Here is a 27,184-nt window from a genome sequence, read left to right on the forward strand (position 1 = left end):
TGGTGAAGAATGTGGCTACTTGCCTTTGTGTGAAGAGTCTCCCTCCGGCTAAGGCGAAGAGGCTCAGATTAATTGCATTGACAAAGGAAGTCTTAGAAACACCTATCAGAAACTTTGTTTTTTGGTTAAGTCTCATGACTAGCATTTTAAATAAGCACAGCAAGCTGAGAAAGGAGAAATATGAAATATATGGTTCAAGTACTAAAGGGGCACCAGGAAGTGAAATGGAGCTGAATCCTGTATTCAAGGATATTAAATTGAATTAAGGGAGTGGTGACTTGGGGCAAGATCCAGCTGTGGTAGTACAAGTCTTTAATTCCAGGAAGCAAAGACAAGCAGGTTTTAGAGTTCAAGACCAGCCTAGAACAGACCAACTTCTAGGTAAAGAAAAACTTAAATCCAGGTTTGATGGCCCACATTTTTAATCCCAGTGCTTATGAGACAGGCATGCAGATCTCTTAGTTCAAAGTCAGTATTCTGCTAGGAATCTCCAGATGAAGATGTAGAACTCTCAGCTCCTCCCGCAGCATGCCTGCCTGGGTGCTGCATGTTCCTGCCTTGATGATAATGGATTGAACCTCTGACCTGTAAACCAGCACCAATTAAATGTTGTACTTACAAGAGTTGCCTTGGTCATGGTGTCTGTTCACAGCAGTAAGACCCTAACTAAGATATCACCCAAGTCCTCAAGTCTATGGTATGAGATGCATTGTTATTCTTTTGTGTACTTCAAAGCATCTCTAGAAGGTTTCTCATAACTTATACACATTAAATGGCATATGAGCCATTGTCATACCATGACCTTTAGGGAACAAGAATAACAAAGTCGGCACATGCTCATTGCAGATACAAATTTTATCCAAATACATTTGATCTATGGGGTAATAAATGGATAAAGGGGGTGACTGGTTAGCACTAGAAGATCGTCTACAGACACACACAGCAATGCTTTGAGATAGCCACTCATACAAGCTCACACACATATGTATAAATAAAAATAAATATTAAAATACGATATTCAAGACAACAAGAAGGACTGCAAGCGCAACACTCTCCCTCCTTCGAAGACTTGCACAAATGAGCACTGTATCTCTGCGAGTCCTGGTGCTGAAACTCTTTTATAACTTTGTTCAGGTCCACAGATTATAAAAAGTCCCCCATCCATAGATCTTAGAAGGCCCCAAACTCAAAACCTGAAAACAGGTGAGAAGTCGAGTCTTCGTTTATATTTGCTTGAAAAAAAATACACAACTGCCAGTTGCTTAATTTTTAAAAATCTTGTTGACTTTAAAGGGTGTTGGTCTTTACGCCCTCCCAGAAGCTTGCCCACTGAACACTGGGTCCCTCTTTACTTGCCTGTTTCCTTGGCCTTGCGACCACAGTCCAGCTGCATTCCAAGGCCTCTCTCCAGCGCCCGTGCTGTGCCAAAACATCCAAGTTTGGTGCCATTCCTGGTTACCTGGTCTATGTGATTGCAGCAGTAAGAAGTCTCCGTAGATGGGGAGAGTCCGCTTTTAGCACACGCTGCTCGTTTTTTACTTTGTTATACATTGTAGGCAGGAGGGGAGTAGTCACTAGATACGGAAGGAGAAAGAAGGAAAAACACATCGTCAATGGCTTTAGTCAAGGTTATTTCTGGGAAAACAAGGCCTTTTCATTGAGTACGTACCTAGAGTTTTCTTGCCTCCTAGAGTTAAGCAAAATTGTCATAATGCAAGTTGTAGTATCAAGTTACACTCAGAAGGTCCTCGAAAGGGAAGGAACTGATTGCTTATTCCAGTTTCTACTGATAGATCCAACTCAAGCTGTGGCCATTACCTTCATTCTGGGTAAACTTCACAAATGCCCAAGATGGGAAGACTACCCAATAATGTTCACACCTTAGCATTTATATACACCATGTAGAGTTATGGTGGAGTCTCAGACCACTAAGCCTTCACGGATATCTCAAGAGGTTCCCTCTCTTAGGTGATCATCTGGTATGCTGTCAGGTCATATGTATGACAGTGGCACTTCTCACCTTGATGACAGCTGTCTTGTGCCTTGGTGTTGCATAGGGCCATAAGTACGTCCTTAAGAAAGAGAAGATCCTATTTGTTCAGAGTTGCCCAACCAGTCTAAATCTTTTTGTCAGGAGCTGTTGTCCCAATAGCGAACAGTGGATATGGTCACCTAGAAACCTTTTATCCACACAGAACAAAAAGTCTCTTGCCATGAATATGTTAATAGTCTCGCTTTCTCCCTTGATGAAATTAGTTCCAAACATAATGTCCACTTACTTAAGCTGTTTTTAACTTTAATTAGCGGCCGGGAAATAACAAAACATGTTCTTAAGCCAGCAAAGAATTATAATAGTTGTTTTGCTTCTGCAGGATTAAATTCAAGAGTGAGGAATGCTTCAAACCAACGCTCACTCTACTACAAGGAAAGGCGCATGCTCAGGGTGAGCATGCAGAAGATTGTGTGGATTTGCATACATGGCAGCCCATCTGCTAGAAGCTCTCTATGCACCAGACACTGAGCTGCTGTCAGAGACTTGAGATGAGGTCCGAGGAATCTGTGGAATAGATGCTACGCAAATTGGCTGAGGTAAAGTCCTCCACAGATGCCTGAAATGCATGGAGCGAGATGGATCACAGGGAAGCCTTTCAGTGAGGTCTGAAGAAGATCTGGAAGGGACAGCTAATTGGGGTGATTCCAAGGTATCGTGCCTAATCTAGGTCATGACAAATGGACAGGAAGGCAGACATATTTTGAGAAGAAAGAACTGCCTGTGAGGAAATCAAAACGTGTCTGGAGCTATGAGAAACAGAATGGAAGGCATAATGTGAGCTGGCCAGACAGCCAAGTGACCAGGCTAGAACACTGGTAGGCTGGGCTGACTTAGTTAGGGTTGCTGTTGCTGTGATGAAACACTATGGCCAAAGCAACTTGGGGAGGAAACGGTTTATTTGGCTTACACTTCCATATCTCTGTTCATCACTGAAGGAAATCAGAACAGGAACTCAAACAGGGTAGGAACCTAGAGGCAGGAGCTAATGCAGAGGCCATGACAGGGTGCTGCTTACTGGCTTGCTCATCATGACTTGCTCTTATAGAACCCAGGACTGTAAGCCCAAGGATGCCACCACCCACAAGGGGTTGGGCATCCCCTATTAACCACTAATAAAGAAAATGCCCTATAGGCTTGCCATAGCCTGACCTTATGGAGGCATTTTTGCAATTGAGGCTCCCTGCTCTCAGACGACCTTAGCTATGTCAAGTTGACTTAAAACTTTTCAGCATTCATCCCAGATAGAAGCTCATTAAGACTCAGGAAATTCTAAAGGGAAAACTCTTAGTTTTAGGAAGTAAACAAGTCACAAGTTTTAGGAAGTTCCTGAAACTTATAGATTCCTAAGGTCCCTCCCTCCATAAGCCTTAAAGATATTTGAGGAGATATTTTTTTTCCAACCTGTGGATCTACCTGCAACTTATGCAGAGAGCTTTGGGGTTCCAGCTTTTGTGGGTCACTACCCATGTTGGGGTAAGCTTTGAGTGGTGAAACTGTTTTAAAGTTGTCTATGGTTCTCCATCCATACACCTATATGTAACTTCAGTAAACATGGTAGACACAAAGAACCAAGCTGGACTTTGGTTGTACCATTACTTTGGTCTGTAGCTAGTTCCCATCTGGGGTCAGTAGATGTGAATAGTCACATCTCCCCAGGACAAATCACAGAAGACCTCTCAAGGAGCAGTTAGGAGGGACCACCTTCCTCTAGCTAGATCCTACTACTTAAAGTTGCTACAGCTTTCAAGGTAGTGGTAAGGACTGAGCCTCCAATACTTAAAGCCTGTGGAGGAGATTTCACATTCAAGTGATAAATGACCTGATTCTGAGTAACATTTGGGAAGGGAAGTGACTTAAATCACAAAAGAGGAAAACTTAAAAAGAAAAAAAAGAGCAAAGATTGAACAATTAAAAAATGGTTGTCCTTAAATTACATTATATCATTATTATGCCTGTTAAAGGTGATAATTTTATGTATCGATGGGGCTGAGCAAGGATGGACACCTAGAGGTCTGGTCAAACTTCTTTTTTACATTTATTCATTTATTTATTTGATGTATGTGGAGGTGGGGGAGGGAGATGGTGGAACACGTGTTGAGGTCAGAAGACAACTTGAGGGAATTGGTTCTCTGCTTCTGCTGTGTGGGTTCTAGGGATCAGAGGCAACTCACAGGGCATGACAGCAAGCACCTTTCCACCAGCACTGCCTCCAGCCATCTGGCTGGTTTGGTCATCTGGATGTTTCTATGGAGGTATTTTGGAATGATTTCAAATAGGTTGGACTTTGAGTCCCTCAGAGTATCCTCGTTAATACTGCAGGTGGTTTCCTTCTGTCAGCAGAGGGTCTGAATCAAACAAAGAAACAGAGACTAACTTTCCCTGAGTAAGAAAAAATTCTGCCAGCAAATAGCCTTGGTCTGAGACCACAGCTCAACTCTAAGCCTCCAGCCTATGGGTTAACCTCATGAGCCTTTGGGCTTGCCAAGTCTCAAATATGTGAACCAATTTCTTAAAATCTTTCTCTCCCTCCTCGCTCCCTTTCTCTCTACTTTAGTACTATTATTTATTTTCTTTTTTAAGATTTATTTATTATTATATCTAAGTACACTGTAGCTGTCTTCAGACACTCCAGAAGAGAGCTTCAGATCTCATTGCGGATGGTTGTGAGCCACCATGTGGTTGGTGGGATTTGAACTCAGGACATTCAGAAGAGCAGTCAGTGCTCTTAACCGCTGAGCCACCTCTCCAGCCCTCCTTTCTCTCTACTTTAATCTCTCTCTCTCTCTCTCTCTCTCTCTCTCTCTCTCTCTCTCTCTCCCTTTACTAACAAATAAGGTTTTGATTATGTATCTTTGATTAAGTATGGATCGAAATTATTGGGGAAAAATATGTGCCTGTATTGAACATCATTCCCTACAGTAATGTAACAACCATTCACACAGCAGTTACACTTTAGTAAGCACTATAAGTTCTTTACAGATGACTTCAGGTATAGGAGGTTATGAGTACATTATACTACTTAGGCAAGGGACTTGGGCATCTGTCAAGATTCTGGAACTGTCCCCTTTGAGAACAGACATGACACAAGACATGACTGCAGAAACACACCTCTGTCCTGTGTCTCTGGAGAACTTTAGTGATGAATATCCATCACTAAAGAAGGTAAGAGTCTATGTCAGAGTTTTAGGTCCCACTACTGGTAACTAACGTCTAGAAAATTCTATTCAAGGCGCACAACCATTTTGAATTTGCTTTATCTTATATAAGATGGCACTGTTTGTAAAAGCATTACAGGATTAGGCCCAAGTTGAATCTGGAGCCCAGAGTTCAGGTTCGCTTTCTGGTGCATGTCCTGCAGAAACGTAAGGGCGAATCCTCCCCCAGAGTCTCTTGCCTCATGGTAGTCCTGGCCCTGAGAGTACAGAGCAAGCAAGAGAGTGAACGATGGTCCCAAATGTCCAAGTCTTTTCAGGGTGGAAACTTATAGTTTTTAATCTTATTTTTATCTTTCTTTCCCCTGGGCCTTAGGGGGTCTGAGAGCCAGATACCTAGATGATTCCCAATAAGAATGTAATGAATGCATCAATATTTGCTTAATGACACAGCCAGGAAGGTCAAGCAGAGGCGATAAGCAAATAAATACTCTAACTAATCAGTCTGCCAACACAAATTCTGCAGATAGGAGGACTATTTGTTGCCCTGGTGTGCAGAGAAAAGAGCCTGCCCTGGACAGAGGTCAGTAAAACCTCTTTTGTAGTGTGTACGAGAACGGAATATGCATAGCCGACACCAAACTGTTTATAATTTGGAGTCAAAGTCAAGGTCTTGATAATGAAACATTGATGCTACAAAATACAAAATTGCCAAGTGGAAAACTGCTCTGCTTTCTCTTTAGAACAAAGGGCTCCTTTTTGAGATCTAGTCTAGAAAGGAAGTTAATTTTAAAGATTTATTTTATTATTTTTTAGATGGGTGTGTGTTTATGCGTGTTTACTTGAGTTCAAGTGCCAACGAAGAGCAGATGACCCCCTGGAATGGGTTGTTGTGAGTCCCCTGTAACCTTGCTGGGCATTGAACTCAGGTCCTCTCCAAGGGCAGTATGAGCTCATAACCACTGAGCTAGGTCTCTATCCCTGATAGGACAAATTAATTAATTAATTAATTAAATGTCATGCAATACAAATATTTCCTCTTTAGAAGATATATAAATGCCACTCTGTTGTTAGATTTGGGGTTGCTAGGTTACTTAAATAGATGTAATTTTTGCTCATCCAGCTTCCCCGCCCCTTTTTTCCTTCTTCTTGAATCATGTGTATGCGCCCTGAATAAATACTCATTTGGAAGAGTGCTTAGAATTTGTAGTAAGTAATTCACCTTTCCTTTCGTTCTACTAGTGGTTTAAATTTCCAGGTCACATAGCTAGAAGTCTCCTTCCTCTAGGGACAGGAGGAGAAGGACGGCTACTGATCCCTTCCCCCACGTTCACTCAGGCCTGTGAGGAGGAAGAGGGCAGTGGATGCCTGCCTGGCCAACAAGTCCCTGGCCTGCTCAGTGGTGCATGGCTCCTCTCATGCTCAGGTTACACTCAGTTAGGACTGAATTCACAAGAGATCAATGTGTCTCCTGGTGTGCTTCTCTTACCGTAAGTGTGTGACTGCAAGACATGTGTCAACCGAGTTTCCAGAAGCCTGTACTGAGGGGCAAACAGAAGGAGGTCTGTCTCCCTTTTGCTCAGAACTGTGCCATCTTTTTTTTCTTTTTATTCTGTTGGGGCATGCATGGAACAATTTAAAAAAATATCCTTTTATGTTTAAAGACATAAGGGAAAAAGATCTGATCTTTTTTTTTTTTTCTTTTTCTTTTTCTTTCTCCTTCCAGGCCTGCTCCCTCCAGCCCAGAGATTTATTTATTTATTTTATGTAAGTACACTGTAGCTGTCTTAAGATGCACCAGAAGAGGGCGTCAGATCTCATTATGAATGGTTGTGAGCCACCATGTGGTTATGGGATTTGAACTCAGGACTTCCGGAGGTGCAGTCAGTGCTTGTAACCGCTGAGCCATCTCCTCCGCCCCTAATCATCGTTTCTACTCCTTTTAACAGCACAATGCAAATAGCACATGAAAGTGTCCATCTGAACAGTTTTCTTCCTCACCCGGTGACTCTCCGGAGAGGCTCCTGTTAATGCTTTCGTTAGTATCTTTTCAGGAGGAAAAGGACATGTCAGCTTCTCTTTTTTTCTTTCTTTTTTCTTTTAAAGAAAATACTTCTTTTTATTTATGTACACGTCTATGTGTCTGTTTATGTCATCTGTGTGCAGATGCTGAACTGTGCCAGAAGAGGGCATTAAGGCCCCTGCAGCTGGTGTTACAGACAGTCGTGAGCCACCCAATATGGAAGAGTGGGTAGCACTCTTTACACCTGAACCGTCTCGCCAACCTCAGCTCATTTTGCTTTTAAAAAAAATGCACATAAATTGAATTGCAATATAGTCAGTCTCCTGCGAACCTTGACGCTTTTCACATAATGTAGCTTCACTGTTTCCTTGGTCGGTACCCAGCCCTCTGACACATTCTTTTGGTAACGCACTCTAGGATTATACTGTGTAAAAGCATCCTACAGCTGGGCTGTAATATCGTTGACAGCTTGCTTAGCCCCTGTGCTTCAGCCATGGGTTCAACCCTCAGTGCCAAGTGAACCAGACGTGGAGGGGGGAGGGGGACAGGGCGAGATCAGAATTTCAGAGCCATCCAGGGCTACAAAGTGAATTCAAGGCCAGCCTGGATTACTTGAAACAGTTTCTAAGTAAATGAAATTTAACCCTAAATATAATACATAACCCGATACATTTATTTCCTTGCTGGCAGGCTTTTGCAACATTTGTTTTGCTATTATAGTAAATATCCTCCAGCAAATAGTTACTTTTCTTTTCTTTTTAAAGATTTATTTTATGTATATGAGTACACTGTAGCTGTCTTCAGACGCACCAGAAGAGGTCATTGGATCCTATAACAGATGGTTGTGAGACACCATGTGGTTGCTGGGAATTGAACTCAGTGCTCTTAACCACTAAGCCATCTCTCCAGCCCTGAATAGTTTCTTAATATATCTTGCCACCATCATCAACCAAGGCTAATAATTAATTCAAGGCTAATAATTAATACACTACACAAAGTTGGCACCACCCACTATAGATCTCATAACTTTAAGTACTTTTTATAATAACTGCGATGGACATAAAATCTCTTATGGAAGGAGTAGGTATTTTCTTCATTTACATTTCCAGTGCTATCCTAAAAGTCCCCCATACCCTCCCCCCCACTCCCCTACTCACCCACTCCCACTTCTTGGCCCTTTTGTTCCCCTGTGGAGTTTCTTCTACTAGATTGCCCAGTGCACCACGGTCTTGGGTGGATAACTGAAAGAAGCACTGGTCAAAGGGCAGTCATCCGTGGGCTTCTGACAACCACTGTCCACTTTCTCTCCTAAAAGTTTGCCATCAGGAGCCTTTGGTTTTAACTAGGAAAGGGCTTCATTTCTAAAATCTAACCCTTAGGTGGTTTTAAGTCATAATCAACTGTCGTCTGTGTTATAAAAAAAGAACAGAGTAAAAACAAACAAACAGACAAACAAACAACAGCAACAACAAAAGGCGGGGAATGCTGGAAACCTGCGTGTGTGAATTGCTGCTCTCCTGGGGATGGTTGAAGGTGAATCGCTGGAAGGTGTGCAGGCATCCACCAACAAAGGATGCTGCTCTTTGTCCCAGGGCACTTAGGACCTGAGTTGTTGGCTCCTGAATGCCCAAGTGTTGACTGTGTCTTCCTTTGAGTTTTTTGGAGCTCTCAAGTGACCGATTTTGGGGATAGAGCTATGCTGATGTGATGGGCTTGTGCAGGGGACATTATGGAATTAAAGATGGGGTGTGCATGCATTATTTGTTATGGGGTATAGAGAAGAATGTTGTCCTGTTGGTCCTCTCTCTCTCTCTCTCTCTCTCTCTCTCTCTCTCTCTCTCTCTCTCTCTCTCTCTCCCTCTGCCTCCCTCTCCCTGCCCTCTCTCTGAGAGATCCACATGCCTCTGCCTTCTGAGTGTTGGGATTAAAGATGTGCACCACCATGGCCCAACATCTTCTCATCTCTTAAGGAAGGATCCACTGTCTCAGTAAGAGGGCGTGTGCCCAGTGGCCGAGTCACCCATGGTAAAGCACTCTGGACACCTACCGGCTCTTTGCTCTCTTGGTCAAATGTTGTCGACATTTCTCTCCTGTCATATGATGCCTATGTCTGTGTCTCCATGCGGAACTTTATTGGTACAACCATGTGAAATTGAAATTTTAAATGTGAAATTGAAAGGAGGGGCTGGGGCATGGCTTGGAGGAAGAGTGCTTGCTTAGGACACAGGAAGCCCTGGATTCAATCCCCACACATGCCCCAGATCAATCAATCAATCAATCAGTGTAATTTCATAATTTAAAAACAAAAGGGCTGCGTTAAGCGCTGTTCAAAGCAAACTTAATAGAGAAACCAGGAAGGTGACAGAGAAGGCCAGGTGGGGGAGACGGTACGAGAGACTCTGCCCTTAGTGAACAGCTGGTCAAGGCAGGAGAGGACACTGAACCCCAAGATCCCAGTACCATTAGCTAACTTTGAGCTTCTGGGTGCGGGGGATCCACTACTCACACTGCCTTTACCTCCCTTCATGTCATACAGGCAGAGAGCCCCTCAAAGCTGGAAGGTCAAAATCACCTATGGAGAGCACTTTGGGGCAGTAAAGCAATAGGAGAACCTGCATGGGGATAGAGCTGTGGCTGGCCCTCTGCTGTTGGCATTGTCGGGGACCCACAGAAAAGCAGAGCAGCTGGCAGCCAGCTCAGGCAGCCAGAGACACGCACCACGAGAGCCTTCAGAGTTTGCAGAGCTGTGTACTGTATCTCCAGCAACTAGCAGGGGCAGAGTCTACAAAAGCCCCTATTGTGTACCTCTCCAATCTGCCCAATGTTTCATCTCCAAGGACAAAATACAGCTCACTGCAGATTAGGGGCTTTCTTGAAGGATAGCGGTGTTCCCAGTTAGCTGCATTCGCCATTCATCAGGATGAGTGCAGAGGGGAAAGCCAGACGCCCCAGGCTCCTCATTGCATAGCCCAGGTAAGGCGGCTCGGACCAGTTTCTGGATCCTACCTGTTCTGTTCAACCTGTGGTACCACACAGGCTGCTGATCTGTAAGGATTTAATCAGGACTAACAGAAATGGCTGTGTACGTTCAGAATTTCTTCTGGGAAACAGGACTAATGGAGGTGTTGTGGGAGTAAGAAACTCAAACTCCTTCCTCCTCTCCCTGTCCCTCCTTCCCTCCTTCCTTCTCACTCTTCCTTCTCTCTTTCCTTCTACCCTTTCTGCTAGCACTGGGGATCAAACCCAGGGCCTCAGGCATGCCAGGTAAGTGTTCTACCACTTAAGCTACATCCCCAATACTCTCTTTTCAAACCTGTCCTTTACGTTTATTACATGCTGGCTTGATTCCCAGGCCCCGTGTTCCTTCTGGGATGTCCTTCCCCCCCTACCCCCACCCCCCACGCCACCTCCTCTTCTACCACAGGAGCAGCTTGCCCCTTTACAGTGAAGATCATCTCAGTGAAGCAGCAAAGCCCACATGTAGGAGGGACAGTGCACACAGTGGGGGGTTTGTTCACCTGGATATGCTCAGTGACCGAAGATCTTGGGGGCGGGGTGGGTAAGCATCTCCAGTAAACCGGTAAGATCACTGCTGCTCCAGCGACTAAGTGTTCCTTTGGGCTTCTGGAGTTCTGGGTTCTGGGCCAGCCCTGCTGTCTGGCTCCGTCCACCTGTCGAGGGTATTGTGATGACAGAGAGCACATTGCAAAGCAAGAACTCTTAGGCATTTGGTGGATTGCTAAACACAGATAATTCAGTGGCCCTGGCAGTTCCCTGTGTCCTTAAGAGGAAGGTTTGACTTTCTCGGTACCTGTGGCAATGTGGGTCAAAGGGGACATCAACAGAAGGGCTGGGAGTCATTAACAATGGCCATCAAGCAAGAGGAGCAAGAAAGCAGAAGGAAGAAGAGAGGTCAGAAACACGGCAGAAAGCAGCTCCCTGTTCAGTTTGTAGAACTCTTATCTGCCAGAAACGAGGGCCGCAGCGTCGGTGGGCCACGGCATATTTGAAGCCCAGTACGTCTGTCTGTCTGTGGCCCGCATTTTCTCCATGTTGGAAGCGATATGACCATTCCTTTCTTACTAAGGACACTTACATAGGACAGAGGGAGGTGACAGGGACACATTCGGGAAGACCCTCCCAAGGACGTTCGTCTGCTACTGGTGGCCCTGACATGAATTCAGGCAGCTGGGGAGGAGCACAGAGCCAGCCTGGGTTAGTTACTTGGCTCGGGTAGGGAGGCCTCTGGCTTGGGCCTGCATGTCTTTCCACGGTGGCCTCTGTCTGGTCAGTCCGAGACACTTCCTCTTGTGATTGACAGGGATGCCTTAGAGCATCTTCAGTCCTCTCCTGGTGGGTTTTCAGTGCCAGGGTGAGTACTGGCTTCGCCTGCTGAATATCTGGTAATAGAAGTAGGATCAGACAAACACTGGAAGAATGCATCATGCATGAAGGAGAACTGGGGCAAGGGTTCTGCCTTCACCACTTTCCTCTGTTTAGGAGTGAAAATCTTTCACGAGGGTTGGCTCAGCATTTCCTGAAATAACACCGAGTCCCTCCTTTCAGACGAGTTTCTGGTTGTACACTGCACACTCAAACAGGAAGCACTTCCTGTCAGTGCTGAACTAAAGAGAAGCCATTTTGATGGGTCATTCGTCTCCCGATTTCACGGGTCTAAACGGAAAGTGAGCAGTCTATTGATTTGCTTTGCTTTTTTTTTTTTTTCCCTTCAGTAACAGCAGGAGAAAGAATGACTTTGGGGGCTGACTTTTCTGGTGGCATCAGGACCCATGTGTCTCTGACAAAATGAAAATGTCAACGGAGAATAAAAATAGAGCTATTAAATAATTAAGTAATTACAGTGTGCTATATTTTCTTTTAAGGACAGCATGTTATCTGCATGTCAGTAAGTGACAGTCAAGATTTTTAGAGAGGCTCCTCGAATTCCCAGAATCCTATGGTGGCCTAAGACTAAGGAACGGGAAGCTTGGGTTCTCTTGGGACAGCGTGTCTTGATAAAGAGTCGGCACGTACTGTGCCTAGAACCCTCTGGAGTACAACTCATACCCATGTCCTTGTGGCCACTGTGTTCAGGTGACAGGGTGAGACTACCATAGGCGTCTGCAGGCTTCCAGAGAATGGCTTTTAGTTTCAGCCCCGATTCCCCTTGTGGCTTTCAGCAGACAAAGGAGCAATGCAGATTAGGTTTCCCATTTGGCAACAGAGAGGTCATTATATGCTAGCAAATGTCTTTAAATGTGGATACAGGGTATCATTAGAAAGAAGGGATTATTAATAGAGTACCAGCTGGGGCTGGAGGCATGGCTTAGTGGTGGAGAGCTTGCTGATCATGGGCAGGAACACAGCTCCTCTTGTGTCTGCATCCGTGCGGGGGTGTAAACTTCATTTCCGGTCTGCAATCTCCAGTCATACTCCCTAGAACAGGCCTCTCTCCACTGGCTTCCCCTGTTCCCGGTATAATCCTGCCCAGTTGTGGGTCAGTTATAGCACTACATGTTCAGCACCTGGATAATGCCCTTAAAATCTATCCCCATTCTTGCAGATTTCACTGAAAAGATTGAGGCTAATTTGGAAGAGCTGAGCTTGCAAATAAATCCACGGGGGCTCAGATTCCACGTAGTCATGTCTTTATTCCTGTGTCTGCTCCTAGGTTCAGGCAAGGGGAGAGACACCGCTCTACTCCCTAGAGGAGCCCTCCAACCATGCCATCCATAAGTTCCTTTACATCTTCCTGTGCTATTTCTGTCCTTACCCCATTGAAATTGCATCTTGCCAGGCAGTGGTGGCACAAGCCTTTAATCCCAGCACTTGGGAAGCAGAGGCAGGTGGATTTCTGAGTTCCAGGCCAGCCTGGTCTACAGAGTGAGTTCCAGGGGAGCCAGGGCTATACAGAGAAACCCTGTCTCGAAAAACCAAAAAAAAAAAAAAAAAAAAAAGGAGGAGGAGAAGGGAGAGGAGGAGGAGGAAGAGGAGGAGGAGGAGGAAGAGGAAGAGGAAGAGGAAGAAGAAGAAGAAGAAGAAGAAGAAGAAGAAGAAGAAGAAGAAGAAGAAGAAATTGCATCTCAAAGGTCAACTGTGTATTCTCAAAGCCTAGCCCAAAGAGGGTTGGTTTTATTTGATCTTCGTTTTTCTTTACTCTGAACCATCAACTCTCCCACCATGTACTTTATATTTATCCACCCAGCTCCTAATGGATTTTCTAAGCTGGTCCTTTGCACAGCAGTGTCCTAACAGGGAGTCTAAACTCTAGCTCTTACTCTGCCACCAAGGATAACAGGAGATGTTATTTCCATGCTTTGGTGTCCAAATTAACGGGGATAACTGATGTAGTATTTACTCTAATACTGGCATGTGAAAGTATTCGTGAATGTTTTTGTTTTATAATTTTTAAAGATTTATTTATTTTATGTATATGTGTACACTACAGCTGTTAGACACACCAGATGAGGGCGTCAGATCCCATTACAGAGCCACCATGTGGTTTGCTGGGAATTGAACTCAGGACCTCTGGAGGAGCAGTCAGTGTTCTTAACCTCTGAGCTATCTTTCCAGTCCTATTCATGAATGATACCTGATAGCATAACAGGCTCTCAAATGTGAAAACAGACTGCTTCCCTCTCAACCCTGCCCTTTCTAGATCTTTTGCCCTCCTTATCCCACACAGGGCCAGTCAATAGTCAATAAATATTTATTGATGTGAAGATTCATGCACACGGCGGCAGAGTTCAGGGAAGGAGAAACGACGCGGAGGGAGGCTCTGAGAAGCTGCGGTAATAGAAGAAGCCTCGTTATTCAAGTTTTTAACTAATCCATGATTTAAGTTGTCGAATGTTTGAATCGCTCCTTTCGGGATATTTGGCGTTTGTTGAACGGAAACCGGTGTTAGCAGTTAAAATACCTGTTAGTGCGACAGTCAGTCATAACGAATCTGCTTGGCATAGGGACAAAGTCCAGTCCTTAGATTAAATGCTTCTCTTAGATTAAATGCTGTTCTAACAGGATTATGTTGGGGAGAGGAGGCCAGAGCCCTGGAAGCCTTAACTGGGATGATAGCGCCATCTACTGGCATCGCTGGGAAATGACGCCGGGCAACGAGTGTCTTGGCAAGGGTGAAGTCTTCAGAATTGCAGTTCTTTCTGAAGAAAGTGTGCATGAGACCGGACAGGAGGAATAAGTTAAGGGGCAGGAACAGCAAGCAGCAGGCAGGCGGCACCTCGGCAGTGTGGTGCACAAAGGCGCAGCATCTTGGGTGGGCGAACGACAACCTTGTGGGTGTCGTTGGAGGACAGTTCCCTCCCCCACCTCACCACCTCGTACTCGCGGATCCTATCTTCTTTTGTCCCACTTTTCTGTTCTCTGCTGTCTCCAAATTCCGAGAGGACCTTCTGGTTTCTCCTTTTTTTTTTGTATGTAAGGAAACCAGGGCCGGGAAAATCTCGCTGATTCACCACATTTGGAGGCCAATCCCGAACAGCTGGAGGAACAGCGTGCCTCCCGAGGGACCCAGGACCAGCCCCATAACAGCTGTTCCTCACGTGACAGTCACCCCAGGAGCCAGGTAAGGTGACCCGAGGCTGGGCAGCCCAGACTAAGCAGTAGTGCAGGTGCCCAGTTCCCACATCCATCCTTGCTTTGGCCACTGGCACCGGAGGGAATTGAATCCCAAGAATTTTGCTATCTTGTGATGTTTCCTTTGGAAAGATGGAATAGAGCAACAACTGATCTGGAAGCCATTTATTACTTTTTCTTTCCTATTAGTAAACTATATCAATCGGTCAATAGATGGGTTGTAGATCGTTGTGTTTTTTGCAGAGAGTTTTAGTGTAGGAAGGAAGGCCTGTACGTAAAGATGCTTCAGACTAAAGAGTTCACTTGCTTGGTCAGCTCACAGGCAGTTGTCAGGGCCGATGAAAAACAGGTTGACTGTAGCCTGCTGTGGTGGTACCCAACGATGACCCTCAGTTCCTGAGTGAGGGTGGGCCAGAAGGATTGCAAGTTCCAGGGCAGTTGGAAGTTAAAACGTTTTCTTGTTTTTTGTTTGTTTGTTTTGATTTTGCGTTTTTTTTTTTTAATGAAAAAAAGGAGTGGCCGGTTCAGAATTTTGAATCCCATTGTTGCTTGTCTTTGGCTGAGTTGTTTGATATTATCCTAAACGCTAGGATTTTTTTTTTCTCTAAAAGGGAGATAATGAAAACTTCCTGTTTCATTAAGAAAATGTGAGATGAAATGAAATATGATAAAAATTCTTTGATTTGATCTGGTGGGGCTAGATTTAGTTAATAAAGAAGTTAGTTAAAGTAGAGACACTTCACAACTTCACCTGAAATACAGCTGTCCTACTAATTCAGGACAGGGTCTTTTCTTTGAATTTTAATCTACTAGTTGGCTCTTTGAGTTGTTTTCTTAGGCAAGCCGCACGTGTCATGTCTTGTCACTTTTAGCTTTGGTTTGTTTTACTCTAGCAAGAATCTAAAGGCCCTTGCGAAATTACCCACAACCTCGTTTTGAAATCACGATTTTCCTCAAACATTCTCTGTCCACATACCTAACTGCACAGCAGTATCTGAGCTGCTTCCCACTGTGAAGCCACCCCCAAATATCTAACTTTGCTCTCAGAGAAATGACGTCCTTTCCTCATACAGATGTTTGATCCCGCCACTAATTAATTAACTTCACAGCTGCAGTAATGGGGTACAGCTGTGAATGGCTTCTTGAGATGCGTGCTCCCGCCCTGGAGCAGACGAAAGGTGAGTGCTTGTCGCCACTGCTGTGGGTGGCAGAGTTTGCATAGGGCTCAGAGAATCACAGTTAACCTTCGGCCTGAATTATACAGGGGTCTGCCTACGCAGCTGTTCTTGCCCCACAGTTAAGTGCCTGACCTGTTTTGCCCCATATACTGCTGGTAGCTATGCATATTATTTCCATAGCTAATGAGATCAGAGTTCAAAGGGTCGTTTGCAATCCAGCTATTCTTTTCTCTTCAGTTTTCAGATGAGGAAAACCAGAACTGTTTATCATCTGGGTCTCTATAATATGCCTCGTGCGTTCATTACTCAAAGGAATGATCTTGAGTTAATATTTAAGCCTGAGGGATTTATGTCTGTAAGGGTGTCCCGGTGTTACAATACAGCTTGAAAAGCTTTCAGTACCCCTGCTCCGTGGCCTTTCTCTAGGACCAGGTAGGACCATGGCATGCCAATGACTTTGAGAATAGTAAAAACCCTGAACCAGGGCACAGCTCTAGAGGTGGAGAGATGCATTAAGCAGTATGTAAAGGGACCAAACAACGATCTGTCAGACTTCTGCCTGCAGCTTGAGATCCTCAGGCCCCTCCTCCTCCCCCTCCTCCTCCTCTTCCCCCTCCTCCTCCCCACCAGCCCCCTAGCCTGGGTCTACATTAAGCACAATAGGAAAGCCTACCTCTAGCAGGAAATGACTGTTTAGAGTCAAGTGACCAGGACTCCATTCTGTATCCATCCGTCGTTGGTTCACCCTGTTCCTCGTTGGTTCACCCTGTTCCTCGTTGGTTCACCCCGTTCCTCCCCGTTGGTTCACCCCGTTCCTCGTTGGTTCACCCTATTCTTCCCAGGCAGCCTGTGTGGCTACAGGTGGAGACTTCCTCCATTTTTTGTCTTGATAGGAATGGGTATAAAGCTCACAGCTGTTGGAAGGAAGCTGGCGGTGCTGAAGGCGTGTGCAGGTCTCATAGGATGCTGCTGGTACTGGAGAGGGTTGCGACCCATTTAACTCCAAGTTTCCTTTACTTATTTTAATTTTTTGAGACAAGGTATTCTGCTAAAGCCTGGAGCTCTCTTGAACATGTAGCCTTTCTGCTTTTCCTGCCTGAAAGCTTTAAGTGCACCTGGGCCCCACCATGCTGCGTCTGCTTATTCTTTTCATTTGTTTTATTTAATTTTATTTTGAGACAGAGTCTCTCCCCGTTGCCCAGGTTGGTGTCCTGGAACTCATTATTTTACACAAGCTATCCCCCTACCTCTGCTTCCTGAATGCTAGGATTACAGATATTGTTTTGCTTTTTAATTTTTTTTAAAGGAAACCCGCCCCCCCCCCCCCCCCCGCCTTCTTCCTTTTGCTTGGCCCGGCTCACTCCAGGTCCCACTCGCTCCAGCCCATAGGGTTTATCTGTTTCTCATTACGGGTGGTTGTGAGCCACCATGTGGTTGCTGGGATTTGAACTCATGACCTCCAGAAAAGCAGTCAATTCTGGTCCAGCAATTCTGCAGTGGGCTGGGAGCCTGACAAGTCCTAGGGATGCTGAAATCAAAAACTCCCTTAATAATGTGGAAGACACTTTCAAGCTTGCATTTAAGGTTAAGATGAGCTCTGGAAGGCAGCCTGTCATGGACCAGAGATGACAGCCTTCCTCTTGTGAGGGGAAGCAGAAACTCTGGAGAGGGTTTGCTAGAACAAGAATTAAGTTAGAGAAGGAAGCCATGTGAGAGTCTCTAACCATGGGTCCTGTATCTTCCAGGAGAAACCACTCAAGGCTCCTTCATTTTGCCCTGCTTGCAAATGTTAAATTGTCGAGTCTGCCAAAAGACCCTCATTCACAAAGACCACAGAGACCAAGATCAATGCAAACTGCAAGAGGTTCTTTTTTATTTTATTGATCCAACGCGTTGACCCCCCACCTCCCCCAGCATGCAGGCAAGAGGAGAGACTCCAAAAGAACAAAGAACACACTTTTTATACCTTGTAAGGGGCAGATTTAGGCAAACAGAGCTATCTGGCTTATTCTAATTGGTGTAGCAAGTAACCCTTTCAGGCATTGGTTGGTTTACATAGGGTGACCACCTTTGGCCTAGTCCCTCACTCTGCCTGCCCTTATGGTTTTTTGTTTTTGTTTTTGTTTTTTTCCAGCATTGTTAAGTCAGACAGCTTTCTTATCTGGCTCTGTACTTGGCCTGCTAGTATAGTTTGGAAAGTCCCTTCAGAGGGAAAGGGGCTGGGTGGTCTTGAATTTATTTTTGATTCTACACTATGACTTTGAATTCTAGTCCTGCCTATTAGGAGCAGGCTTGCTGATTGGTGTCTGAAGCTGGGGGAAAGCTCCCTTTGCTGGCTAGCTTCCTTTGTGGCTCTGTTAATCCTGCAAAAGAAGTTGAGCATAAGAAACAAGGAGCAGCTTGTTTTCCTGCCAAATGGAGAGCAGCTCCAGGCGTGATTTAGTTTGCCACGGAATGCAGACGCCAGCTGCCTTACAATGAGACCCATGGCCTCCTCAGCCTATCACAGCCCTAGTCTATCAGACATGAGCTTTTTAAAGCAATGGTAGCTGTCCCCAAGTATCTGTCAAACTCTGATCCAGAGAATCTCACCCAAGGAGTAGCAGGTTCTACTTGAACATCACATGGCCTGAAGGGAACCCTGGGAGCAACCACACACTTCTTTTTGTGGTGACTGTTTTCTGTTTTGCTTCAGTATGAGTTTACAAGTCCTTTATTCTGGAGGAGGACAGACATTCAATGCTGTGATCTCTTTCTTGTATTAAGGTGGTTCTAAAGTGTGGTCCCCAGGCCAACTGTAGCTCAGTACCTCCTGGGAGTTTACTGAAAATGCAGGTTAATTGGCTGTCTGCCTGTTGTAGTGTGCAGAATCATAAACTCTGAGGGTAAGGTCTGGAGTGTGTGAGTGTGTGTGTGTGTGTGTGTGTGTGTGTTTGTGTGTGTGTGTTAATATGCTCGCCCCAGTGGTTCTGATGCATGCTCAAGTGTGAGAACCACTGGACAATGTAAAATCCCAGGGGGGTGCCTTCAGTTCATCAGAGGGACTCACGGTCAGTCAGTCAGGTGACTGATGCAAAGAGAGACTGACATGTGCTGGTGGGGGCGGGGTGCATGTGTGCATGTGTGGGTGATGCAAAGGGAGACTACTCTGTGTGTGTGTGTGTGTGTGTGTGTGTGTACAAGTAGAAGTAAGACATTGGCATTAAGTGTCTTCCTCAGCTGTTTTCTACCTTATTTTTTGGGACACTTTTTTTTTTTAAACTGAACCTGGAACTCACCAATTTGCTAACCTGTTGGCTAGCAAGCCCCAGGGATGCTCTTCTCTCTGTCTCCCCAACACTGGGATTATAGGAGAGTTCTGCCATGCCTAGCTTTTTCATGGGGAGCTGGATTTGAACTCAGGTCCTCATCATATACAGCAAGTACTTTACCGACTGAGCCATCTCCTTTATCCCCAATTTTTCTGCTATTTGGTTTTAGTCTCCATCACAGAAGTACAGGGAGGTCTGCTGACCAGTGAGAAAGGAGAAATTGGGTCCAGAAGCTAGAGAGTAAAGAGATAAAGTTATTTTTCGTAGAGATATTTTAAAGTTAATTTTTTTGACAATTTCATGAATAAACACAGCATCAGCATCTATATCGCTTCCACCCTTCCCCTCAATTCGTGTTCCCCACCCTCCTCCAATGAATGCTGTCATACACACACATGCGCGCGCGCACACACACACACACACACACACACACACATTATTCATTACATTCCTCATGCATATGTATCCAGGGCTGACAATTTGGGATTAGACAACCCATCTGAGAATACATCATCTCTGGAGGAAATGGTTTCTCTCTTTGTTACTGTTGGGCACCTACCTGTAGGTACAAGACACATTCATGACTTCCTAGCGCCTTCTGACCAAGAAAATGTGCTCTAAAACAAAGATGGCAGAGAAAATGAATCCCCACCCAGCTCTACAGCCAACGGAACCAGATGTTCCAGTGCATGGCTGCCTAAGAGGACTGGGATCTGTGAGGTGGGGATGTGTTCCAGTTTTCTCTGGGCCTCTTGACTTCAGGAAACTCCTCAGCCCCAGGCAAACCAAGACCGGTGTCTGGTCACTGGTCACCCTTGTTCAGTGATTGGCTATTTGGTTGTGCGGCCAACTTTAAAAAAAATAATGGTTGATGCTAAGGCCACTTCCAGAGATGTTGACAACCTTGACCTAGGGCAGCTAGGGCGTTGGGTTTTAAAAATGCTGTAGGTGTTTCTGATATCTCTAGAGATGAGAACCACCTGTAGACACTTGTGGGTCTCGTCTGTTAAACTGCAGAACACTCAAAGGTAATAGCCACTACAGAAGCACCGAACCTCACACCATATTCAAACAAGTAGCTTATTACGCACGCCTGGAGTTGAGGGTGGAGGTGCATAGCTTTGATTCTGTCATTCAGAAAGCAGAGACAGGAGGATTGCTGGGAGTTTGAGGTCAGCCTCTGCTCCCCCTCGGTCTGTCTCGCTGAGCTTCTGACCTTGTCCTGTAGCTCCTGGTTTCTTAGCAAGGTGGAATGCTCCCACTGTCTTTGCGTTCTTCCCCAGTAGGGTGCATTCTGCACGGTGAGCAGAGAGGCTGATTGACAGCGACACTTCAGATGACTGCCCGGGGCTCGCCTCATGACTTTCTTTCGCTTTTGTCTTTCTTTTTAGTTTCATGGAACAGAAAATCTCGAACCAGCCCCTCCCCACCCCTACTTCCCAGTCCAAGAAGAGAAGAACACCACTGCTATCCTTCCTTTCCAAGGTCAGACATGACGTCCCGTCCCACTATGTAAGATGGGAGAGCCTGCTATCTCTGTAGTTAGCGCTGCTCTGCCTGGGTTCCTTCTGGAAGCCGTATGATGATAGTTTTGTCAGCAGGGATAAGAGGATGATCGTGAGAAGATGAGAAGCCTGCTGCTAACTCAAAAATTGAAAAAACAAACAAACAAAAAAACAAAACAAAACAACCAAGAACTGTGATAAATATTTGGAAATAGCAACGATGCAAAGAGTTACAGCAACTCGTGCACCGTGCTGATCGAGCTGCTGGATCTGGACCCTGCATCCATACCTGCTCTCTCTCTCTCTCTCTCCCTCTCTCTCTCTCTCTCTCTGTGTGTGTGTGTGTGTGTGCATGTGTCCATTCCAGTGTGAATACAGATGCTCTCATGTCATGGTGCACACACGGAGGTCAGAAGACAACCTTTAATGTCTGTCCTACTTTCCACCTCCTCTGAGACAGGGGTTCTCGTCTCTTGGGATCCCTCCCCCTCCCCCACATCTTGCCACAAGGTAACTAGGATTATAGACAAGTGATATTGTGCCTGTCTTTATGTGGGGCTCAAACTTAGGTCCCCATGTGTGCATGAGAAATGCTTTGCCCACTGAGCCTTCATCTGACACCTTCATCACTGAGTCTTGTCCCCTTGCTGGGATCCTTCATCTTCTGGGGTCTGACTCAGATATGGTTTGCCTTGTTCTGTGTCCTAAAGAACAGCAGAGCCCTGTTGGCATGGGTGCCCATGGCTCACCAGGGAGGCAGCTCATCTGCTCAGTGGAAAGGTAGCCCATATCTTGATCTAGTTTAGTTTTGGAAGTGTAGGATTTTGCATAAAATCACAGTATTTCCCCCATTGTGTTATTTCTTCTTCTTCTTCTTCTTCTTCTTCTTCTTCTTCTTCTTCTTCTTCTTCTTCTTCTTCTTCTTCTTCTATTTCTTCTTCTTCTTCTTCCTCTTCCTCTTCCTCCTCCTCTCCCTCCTCTTCTTCCTCTTCTTCCTCCTCCTCTTCCTCCTCCTCTTCTTCTTCATTGCTCAGATGCATGAATTCAAAAATTGGAGCAACCGTCAAATGTCCTGGAATGTCTGCAGACATGTAACTGATATTTGTTGAGATGTTGCAATTGGTTCACATGTTAGTGAAGGGTTGAGGAAGGTGACTATCGAGAGAGGTCTCTTAGAACTTGTCACACTGCAGGATGGAGATGCAGGGACACTTATGGGACTGCAGAAGTATCAAGAGAGAATTGGAAGAGAGGAGTTGGATAAATCAGGTGTCCTGCAAACATGCTGTTGCTTTTATTTAGCTAAGAGTCCAGCAGAGGAATGAGGATGGATTGGAAGCAGAAGAGGGGCTAGGGAACTCTTCATGTAGGAGAAATTACAGAGCAGTATACACCGGCTCTCAAGGACAGCCACCTTTCCTCTAAGCATTGATCACACCATTCACTGCTCTGTCTCTGTCTCTGTGTCTCTCTGTGTCTCTCTGTGTCTCTCTGTGTCTCTCTGTGTCTCTCTGTGTCTCTCTGTGTCTCTCTCTCTCTCTCTCTCTCTCTCTCTCTCTCTCTCTCTCTCTCTCTCTGTGTGTATGTAAGGACATGCCAGATGTCAATATCTCCCCAGTTACCCTGCACTCTTCCTGGACTGGAGTTCACTGGTTCCACTAGGCTATCTGGCCAGCGAACTTTGAAAGTTCTTTCTCTCTTTGTCTTCCCAGTGCTGAGGTCTGATTTCCATGATGCCACTTTATGTGGGTGCTGAGGTTTGAGCTGAGGTCTCCATTCTTGGCGAGCAAGCACGCTAGCAACTGAGGCATCTCACCAGCCTCTGAATTAATGCACTGTTGACTACCCAGGTCTCTTGGAAACTGAGGTTGCAGAAGCGGGAGCTTTTGAAGAATGCACTTTTCGTCTTGGCAGAAAGAGCCCGGGATCCTAATGCTAAAAAGCGCCATCTAGCAATGAGAGGCCTGGGTGCCCTGGCCCGTGAAGCTCCTGACAAGGTAGGGGGAGGTGGAGTTCAGAAAGCCTTCCCAAGACTCTGGCCCTCATGGTGTGGAGTCCACACAGCTTGGACACATATGCCATGGACCACTGATGCTAACAAGCCACATAAACCACTGAACAGCAGTATCTGTGCAGAACCTTCGAATGGTACGACTGCGGTTTCTCTTTCCTTGCTGGCTGTCTGCTGGGGGTCAACCCTCCCACCTCCCCCACCCAGATTCCCAGGATCCACACTCTCAAAACATGTTAACTTGTTTCTTCTAGGTGTCTCTCACGGCTGTCTGCTCTACTGGAGTCTTATATAACATTGTAGCTTAGCAACCAGGAGAGACATCTGGTTACTTCTGTAGCATCGGCTAGAAGCAAGCCACTGGTTCCTTTTGCACAGGAGAGGAACAAATTATATAAGGGCGTGACTTAGTCAAGGTCGTCATGGGCTGGCGAGCCTCAGCTCTGTGAGCCTTGGGAAACAGCTACAGTAGCGCTGACTCACACTGATAACACTCTGAGAGTTTAAACCGTCTTCTCACAATTCTTGTTTAGTGAGAGACATTTTTCATGACCCTCCCTCAGCACCTGTGCACATTGATGCCATCTTTTGCCGCTCCCTCAACCCCCCGGCCCCCTGCCCCGCCATTAAAAAGACACCTAGTACTCTGAAGGTTCCTGGAACAGACTTCCTCTTGCCCACCCTGTGCTCTGGAAGAACATCCGGCTCTGTCGTCCGGAGACCCTCATTCCTGTTTCCCTTTTCTGCTCTTCTAAGACCAAGCTGGGCTCCTGGCCTGGATTAGTAGAAGCATCTGTATTTGACTGAGTTGGGTGGAAGAGTCAGAAGAAAGCGTGTGCATATAGCCTATATAGTATACATTTTATTATATATTATACATAGGAATGGCATGAACACAGAAAGAACTGCTGTGAGGAGGAGGGTGGCAGTGTGAGAAGTAGTGGGGGAAGGGAGGGAGGATATCAGGGGATGAATATGAGTGAAAGACAATATATATGTCAATAAGCCATAAAAGGTAACTTGGGCTACTGGAAGACTAGGGGTGATGGTGTGTATGTGTGTGCACATGTGTGTGCACGTGTGTGTGTGTGTGTGTGTGTGTGTGTGTGTGTGTGATTCTAATGCTCTTCCAACCTTGGTAGCAGGTGAGAAAGTATAAGAAAGTTATGCTTGACCTCCTGGTTCGTGGGCTGTATGATCCTGTGAGTTCTGAAGTTATCCATGAGAGTGTGAAGACTCTGACCATCATGCTGGGCAAGATCCAGGGCCATGGGCTGGGGTCCTTCTTCATAGACATCACCCTTCAGGCCCGGACCTTACTGGATGATGTAAGTGAAAAGGGGTAAGCATATGATCTTGGGCTTTGACATAGTCCTGGGTTAGAAATGAGAACCACGAGCTTTAGAATGCTGGAGCATCCCTTAAACTCCAGAGGCAGAGAGGCAGAGAGGCAGAGAGGCAGAGAGGCAGAGAGGCAGAGAGGCAGAGAGGCAGAGAGGCAGAGAGGCAGAGAGGCAGAGAGGCAGAGAGGCAGAGAGGCAGAGAGAGGCAGAGAGGCAGAGAGGCAGAGAGGCAGAGAGGCAGAGAGGCAGAGAGGCAGAGAGGCAGAGAGGCAGAGAGGCAGAGAGGCAGAGAGGCAGAGAGGCAGAGAGGCAGAGAGGCAGAGGCAGGCCAAGCTCTGTGGTTTAGAGGTTTGCTGGGTCTAGACAGTGAGCTCCAGGACAGCCAGGACTATATAAAAAGAGCCTGTCTCAAAACACAGAAACAAAAAAAGAAATGAGAGCCATAGGTAGTGTGTTTCTCAGAAACAAGGTCTATATTAGTCACTAATTTATGAATACATTTTATTGAGAAGAGTTTTGAGAAGTTATGGGTGGGGGTTATGGAGAGCATAGAAGATCTATAGAATCCTGTTGCTCTCCCTTGAGAAGTTCTCATTTCAATAGGGAAATGAATATATACACTAGTGATGATGATGGTGGTGGTGCTGATGCTGGCCTGTGCTCAGTATCCTCTTCTCCACAACAAGTTAGCATTCAGTGAGTCCTTCCTGCGTGTCATTCACAGTGCCACACAGATGCCACGGATACATATGCAGTCGTTACCACAACCCTTTTCTGTAGGTTCTGCCATGATTTTTAATCTAAAACAAGGAGACTGAGGAAAGATTAGCCCCGCCCCATGCCCCCAGTTCACAGAACGGCTATGCCTCCTCAAAGCAGCCACCTGACTGCCGCCCCTGCACTGTTAGCCACAAGATAAAATGGGTCAACTGAGAAGCGCAACACTGAGTCTCAATGTGAGGAGTCTTTTGTAACTGACTTGGGAGCTGACAGTCAGCCTGCTACTCTTGTTCTCTGCCTTTCTGTCAAAGACGGCAGCTGTCAGACAGACCTCAGACATTTATTTATCCCCAGAGCCAATCTCCCCTGTCCCTCCATCCCTAATTCCCGTTAAACGATATCGGGGAGGGGCACTGGGATTACAGAGCTCAGATGTTCCAACAGAGCTGCTGCCTCTCCTGTCAGTGGTCCTCCTTCCTCCACAGGGACAGACATTAATATTTCACTGGAGATGGCCTGGAACCCAATATGTGTAAAATTAACTTCTCTCCTCCTGTAGTAACATAACTGTTGTCCTAGAGGCTCACTGCCTCCATCTGCTAACCTAGGCCTAGTCCTGGAAGCTTCTAACCTCTGTACAGTCTAATCTAGGCCGAGAATGTTTTCAGTCTCTGAGACTTACTGTTAAATAAGCTCACCCTTTCCACTGCTTTTTAATCCAGTTGCCTGTCATTTTTAAAAGCACAATCCTTGGCTATGTAGAAAAGGAAATCACCACCACTACCACCACCACCATCATCACCATCACCACCACCACCACCACTACCACCATCACCATTACCACTATCACCACTACCACCATCACCATCATCACCACCACCACCATTACCACCATCACCACCACCACCATCACCATCACCATCACCACCACCACCACCACCACCACCACCACCACCACTACCACCATCATCATCACCACCATCACCATCACCACCACCACCACCACTACCACTACCACCATCACCACTACCACCATCACCACTACCACCATCACCATCATCACTATCACCATCACCACCACTACCACCATCATGACCACCATTGACTAAAGACAAAATTTATGTGAGAGTTACATTCTGAACATGGCTGGCTTCATGCACTGTTAGCTGGGACGTAGGCACCCCAGTAGATGATTATCACGCTCTTTGGGACAGGTACCTAGCTTGTGCATTTCTGTATGGCAGCCTTGGGGGGAGGGTTTAGCTAGAACAAGTCCTCACTACATTTTAGTTACCTTGATTTAAATCTGAATACAGGCTGAACAGGATAATGCACAGAGTGCCATGCCAAGGCAATTTACACAAGTTGCTTCTGCTAAAATATATTTTTGAATACTTCACAAAACGATCGGTGCTGTCTCCTTCTGGACAAGTCCTTGTGACCCAGTTCTAGCTGCTTCTTTTCCTTTGGAGGGGCCACCCCCGCCCTGTGCTCCTTGCTTTCCCTGGACAGGACTGTAAGGTGCTGATATAAAAATCTGTGTACCAAGGTCAGGGGACTGGGTTGGCTGCCTATCTCTGGGTATGCCCTTTCTTGCCAGAGAAGGCAGATATGCAGAGCAAATCATTTATGTGGAAGAAAAGAAGATGATGGACTCTCAGGGAAGAGCTAAGAGATGAAAGAAGGTGCAGGGAGATCGGAGAGGGTGTTGGGGGTGGGGGAGATTCGGGATCTTTATTTCCTTGATTTGTAGGAGAAACGCAGAAGGGAGAAGAGAGATGGTGAGTTATGAAGGGCAGGAGGGAGAGGAGAGAGGGAGAGAAGAGGGAGATGAGGAGACAGAGAGAGCGAGGAAAAAGGAGGAGAGAGAGAGAAAGAGAGAGAGAGAGAGAGAGAGAGAGAGAAAGAGAGAGAGAGAGAAGAAAAAGAAGGAGGGGAAGGCCAGGCGTGGTGGCTCACGCCTTTAATCCCAGTACTTGGGAGGCAGACGCAGGCGGATTTCTGAGTTCGAGGCCAGCCTGGTCTACAAAGTGAGTTCCAGGACAGCCAGGGCTATACAGAGAAACCCTGTCTTGGAAAAAGAAAAAGAAGAAGAAGGGGGGGGGAGGAAGAGAAGGAGGAAGAAGAAGGAGGAGGAGGAAGGGAGAGAGGGAAGGAGACAGAGGAAATGGGAGGGAAAGGAAAGGAGATAAAGAACTGAGAAAGCAAGAAGAAAAAAGAAAACAAAAAAAGTAAAAAAGAAAAAAAAACAAAAAAGACAAAAAAAAAAAAAAAAAAAAAAAGAAAAAAAAAACCAAA

At 45.9% G+C, this 27,184-nt stretch overlaps 1 protein-coding gene and 1 long non-coding RNA gene across 29 annotated transcripts in view; one reads left to right on the forward strand and one right to left on the reverse strand.

Moving 5' to 3' along the window:
* Nucleotides 1–626: 626 nt before the first annotated feature.
* The window catches only part of Gm32661, a 33,916-nt gene continuing 7,358 nt past the window's right edge, over nucleotides 627–27,184 (reverse strand). The window contains exons 1-3 of one of the 3 annotated variants that reach the window (XR_386337.3): nucleotides 16,670–16,973; nucleotides 10,747–10,899; nucleotides 627–1,574 (exon numbers count right to left, since the gene is read on the reverse strand). This is a non-coding gene — a long non-coding RNA (predicted gene, 32661). Of the gene's footprint in view, nucleotides 1,575–10,746; nucleotides 11,629–16,669; nucleotides 16,974–27,184 lie in introns of those variants that run through there. The other 2 variants (XR_001782515.2, XR_877545.2) reach the window with 2 other exon arrangements.
* Nucleotides 2,571–27,184, forward strand: part of Mro (maestro) — a 29,509-nt gene continuing 4,895 nt past the window's right edge. Inside the window, exons 1-6 of one of the 26 annotated variants that reach the window (XM_030250601.1) lie at nucleotides 9,932–10,201; nucleotides 13,914–14,019; nucleotides 14,665–14,807; nucleotides 20,699–20,792; nucleotides 22,663–22,809; nucleotides 23,966–24,151. In XM_030250601.1, coding sequence (XP_030106461.1) covers nucleotides 20,703–20,792; nucleotides 22,663–22,809; nucleotides 23,966–24,151 — 423 coding nt within the window. In that variant the 5' untranslated portion in view covers nucleotides 9,932–10,201; nucleotides 13,914–14,019; nucleotides 14,665–14,807; nucleotides 20,699–20,702. The other 25 variants (NM_001305882.1, XM_006526255.4, XM_006526257.4 and 22 more) reach the window with 25 other exon arrangements.

Source organism: Mus musculus, chromosome 18 (genome assembly GCF_000001635.26).
Source record: "Mus musculus strain C57BL/6J chromosome 18, GRCm38.p6 C57BL/6J".
NCBI lineage: Eukaryota > Metazoa > Chordata > Mammalia > Rodentia > Muridae > Mus > Mus musculus.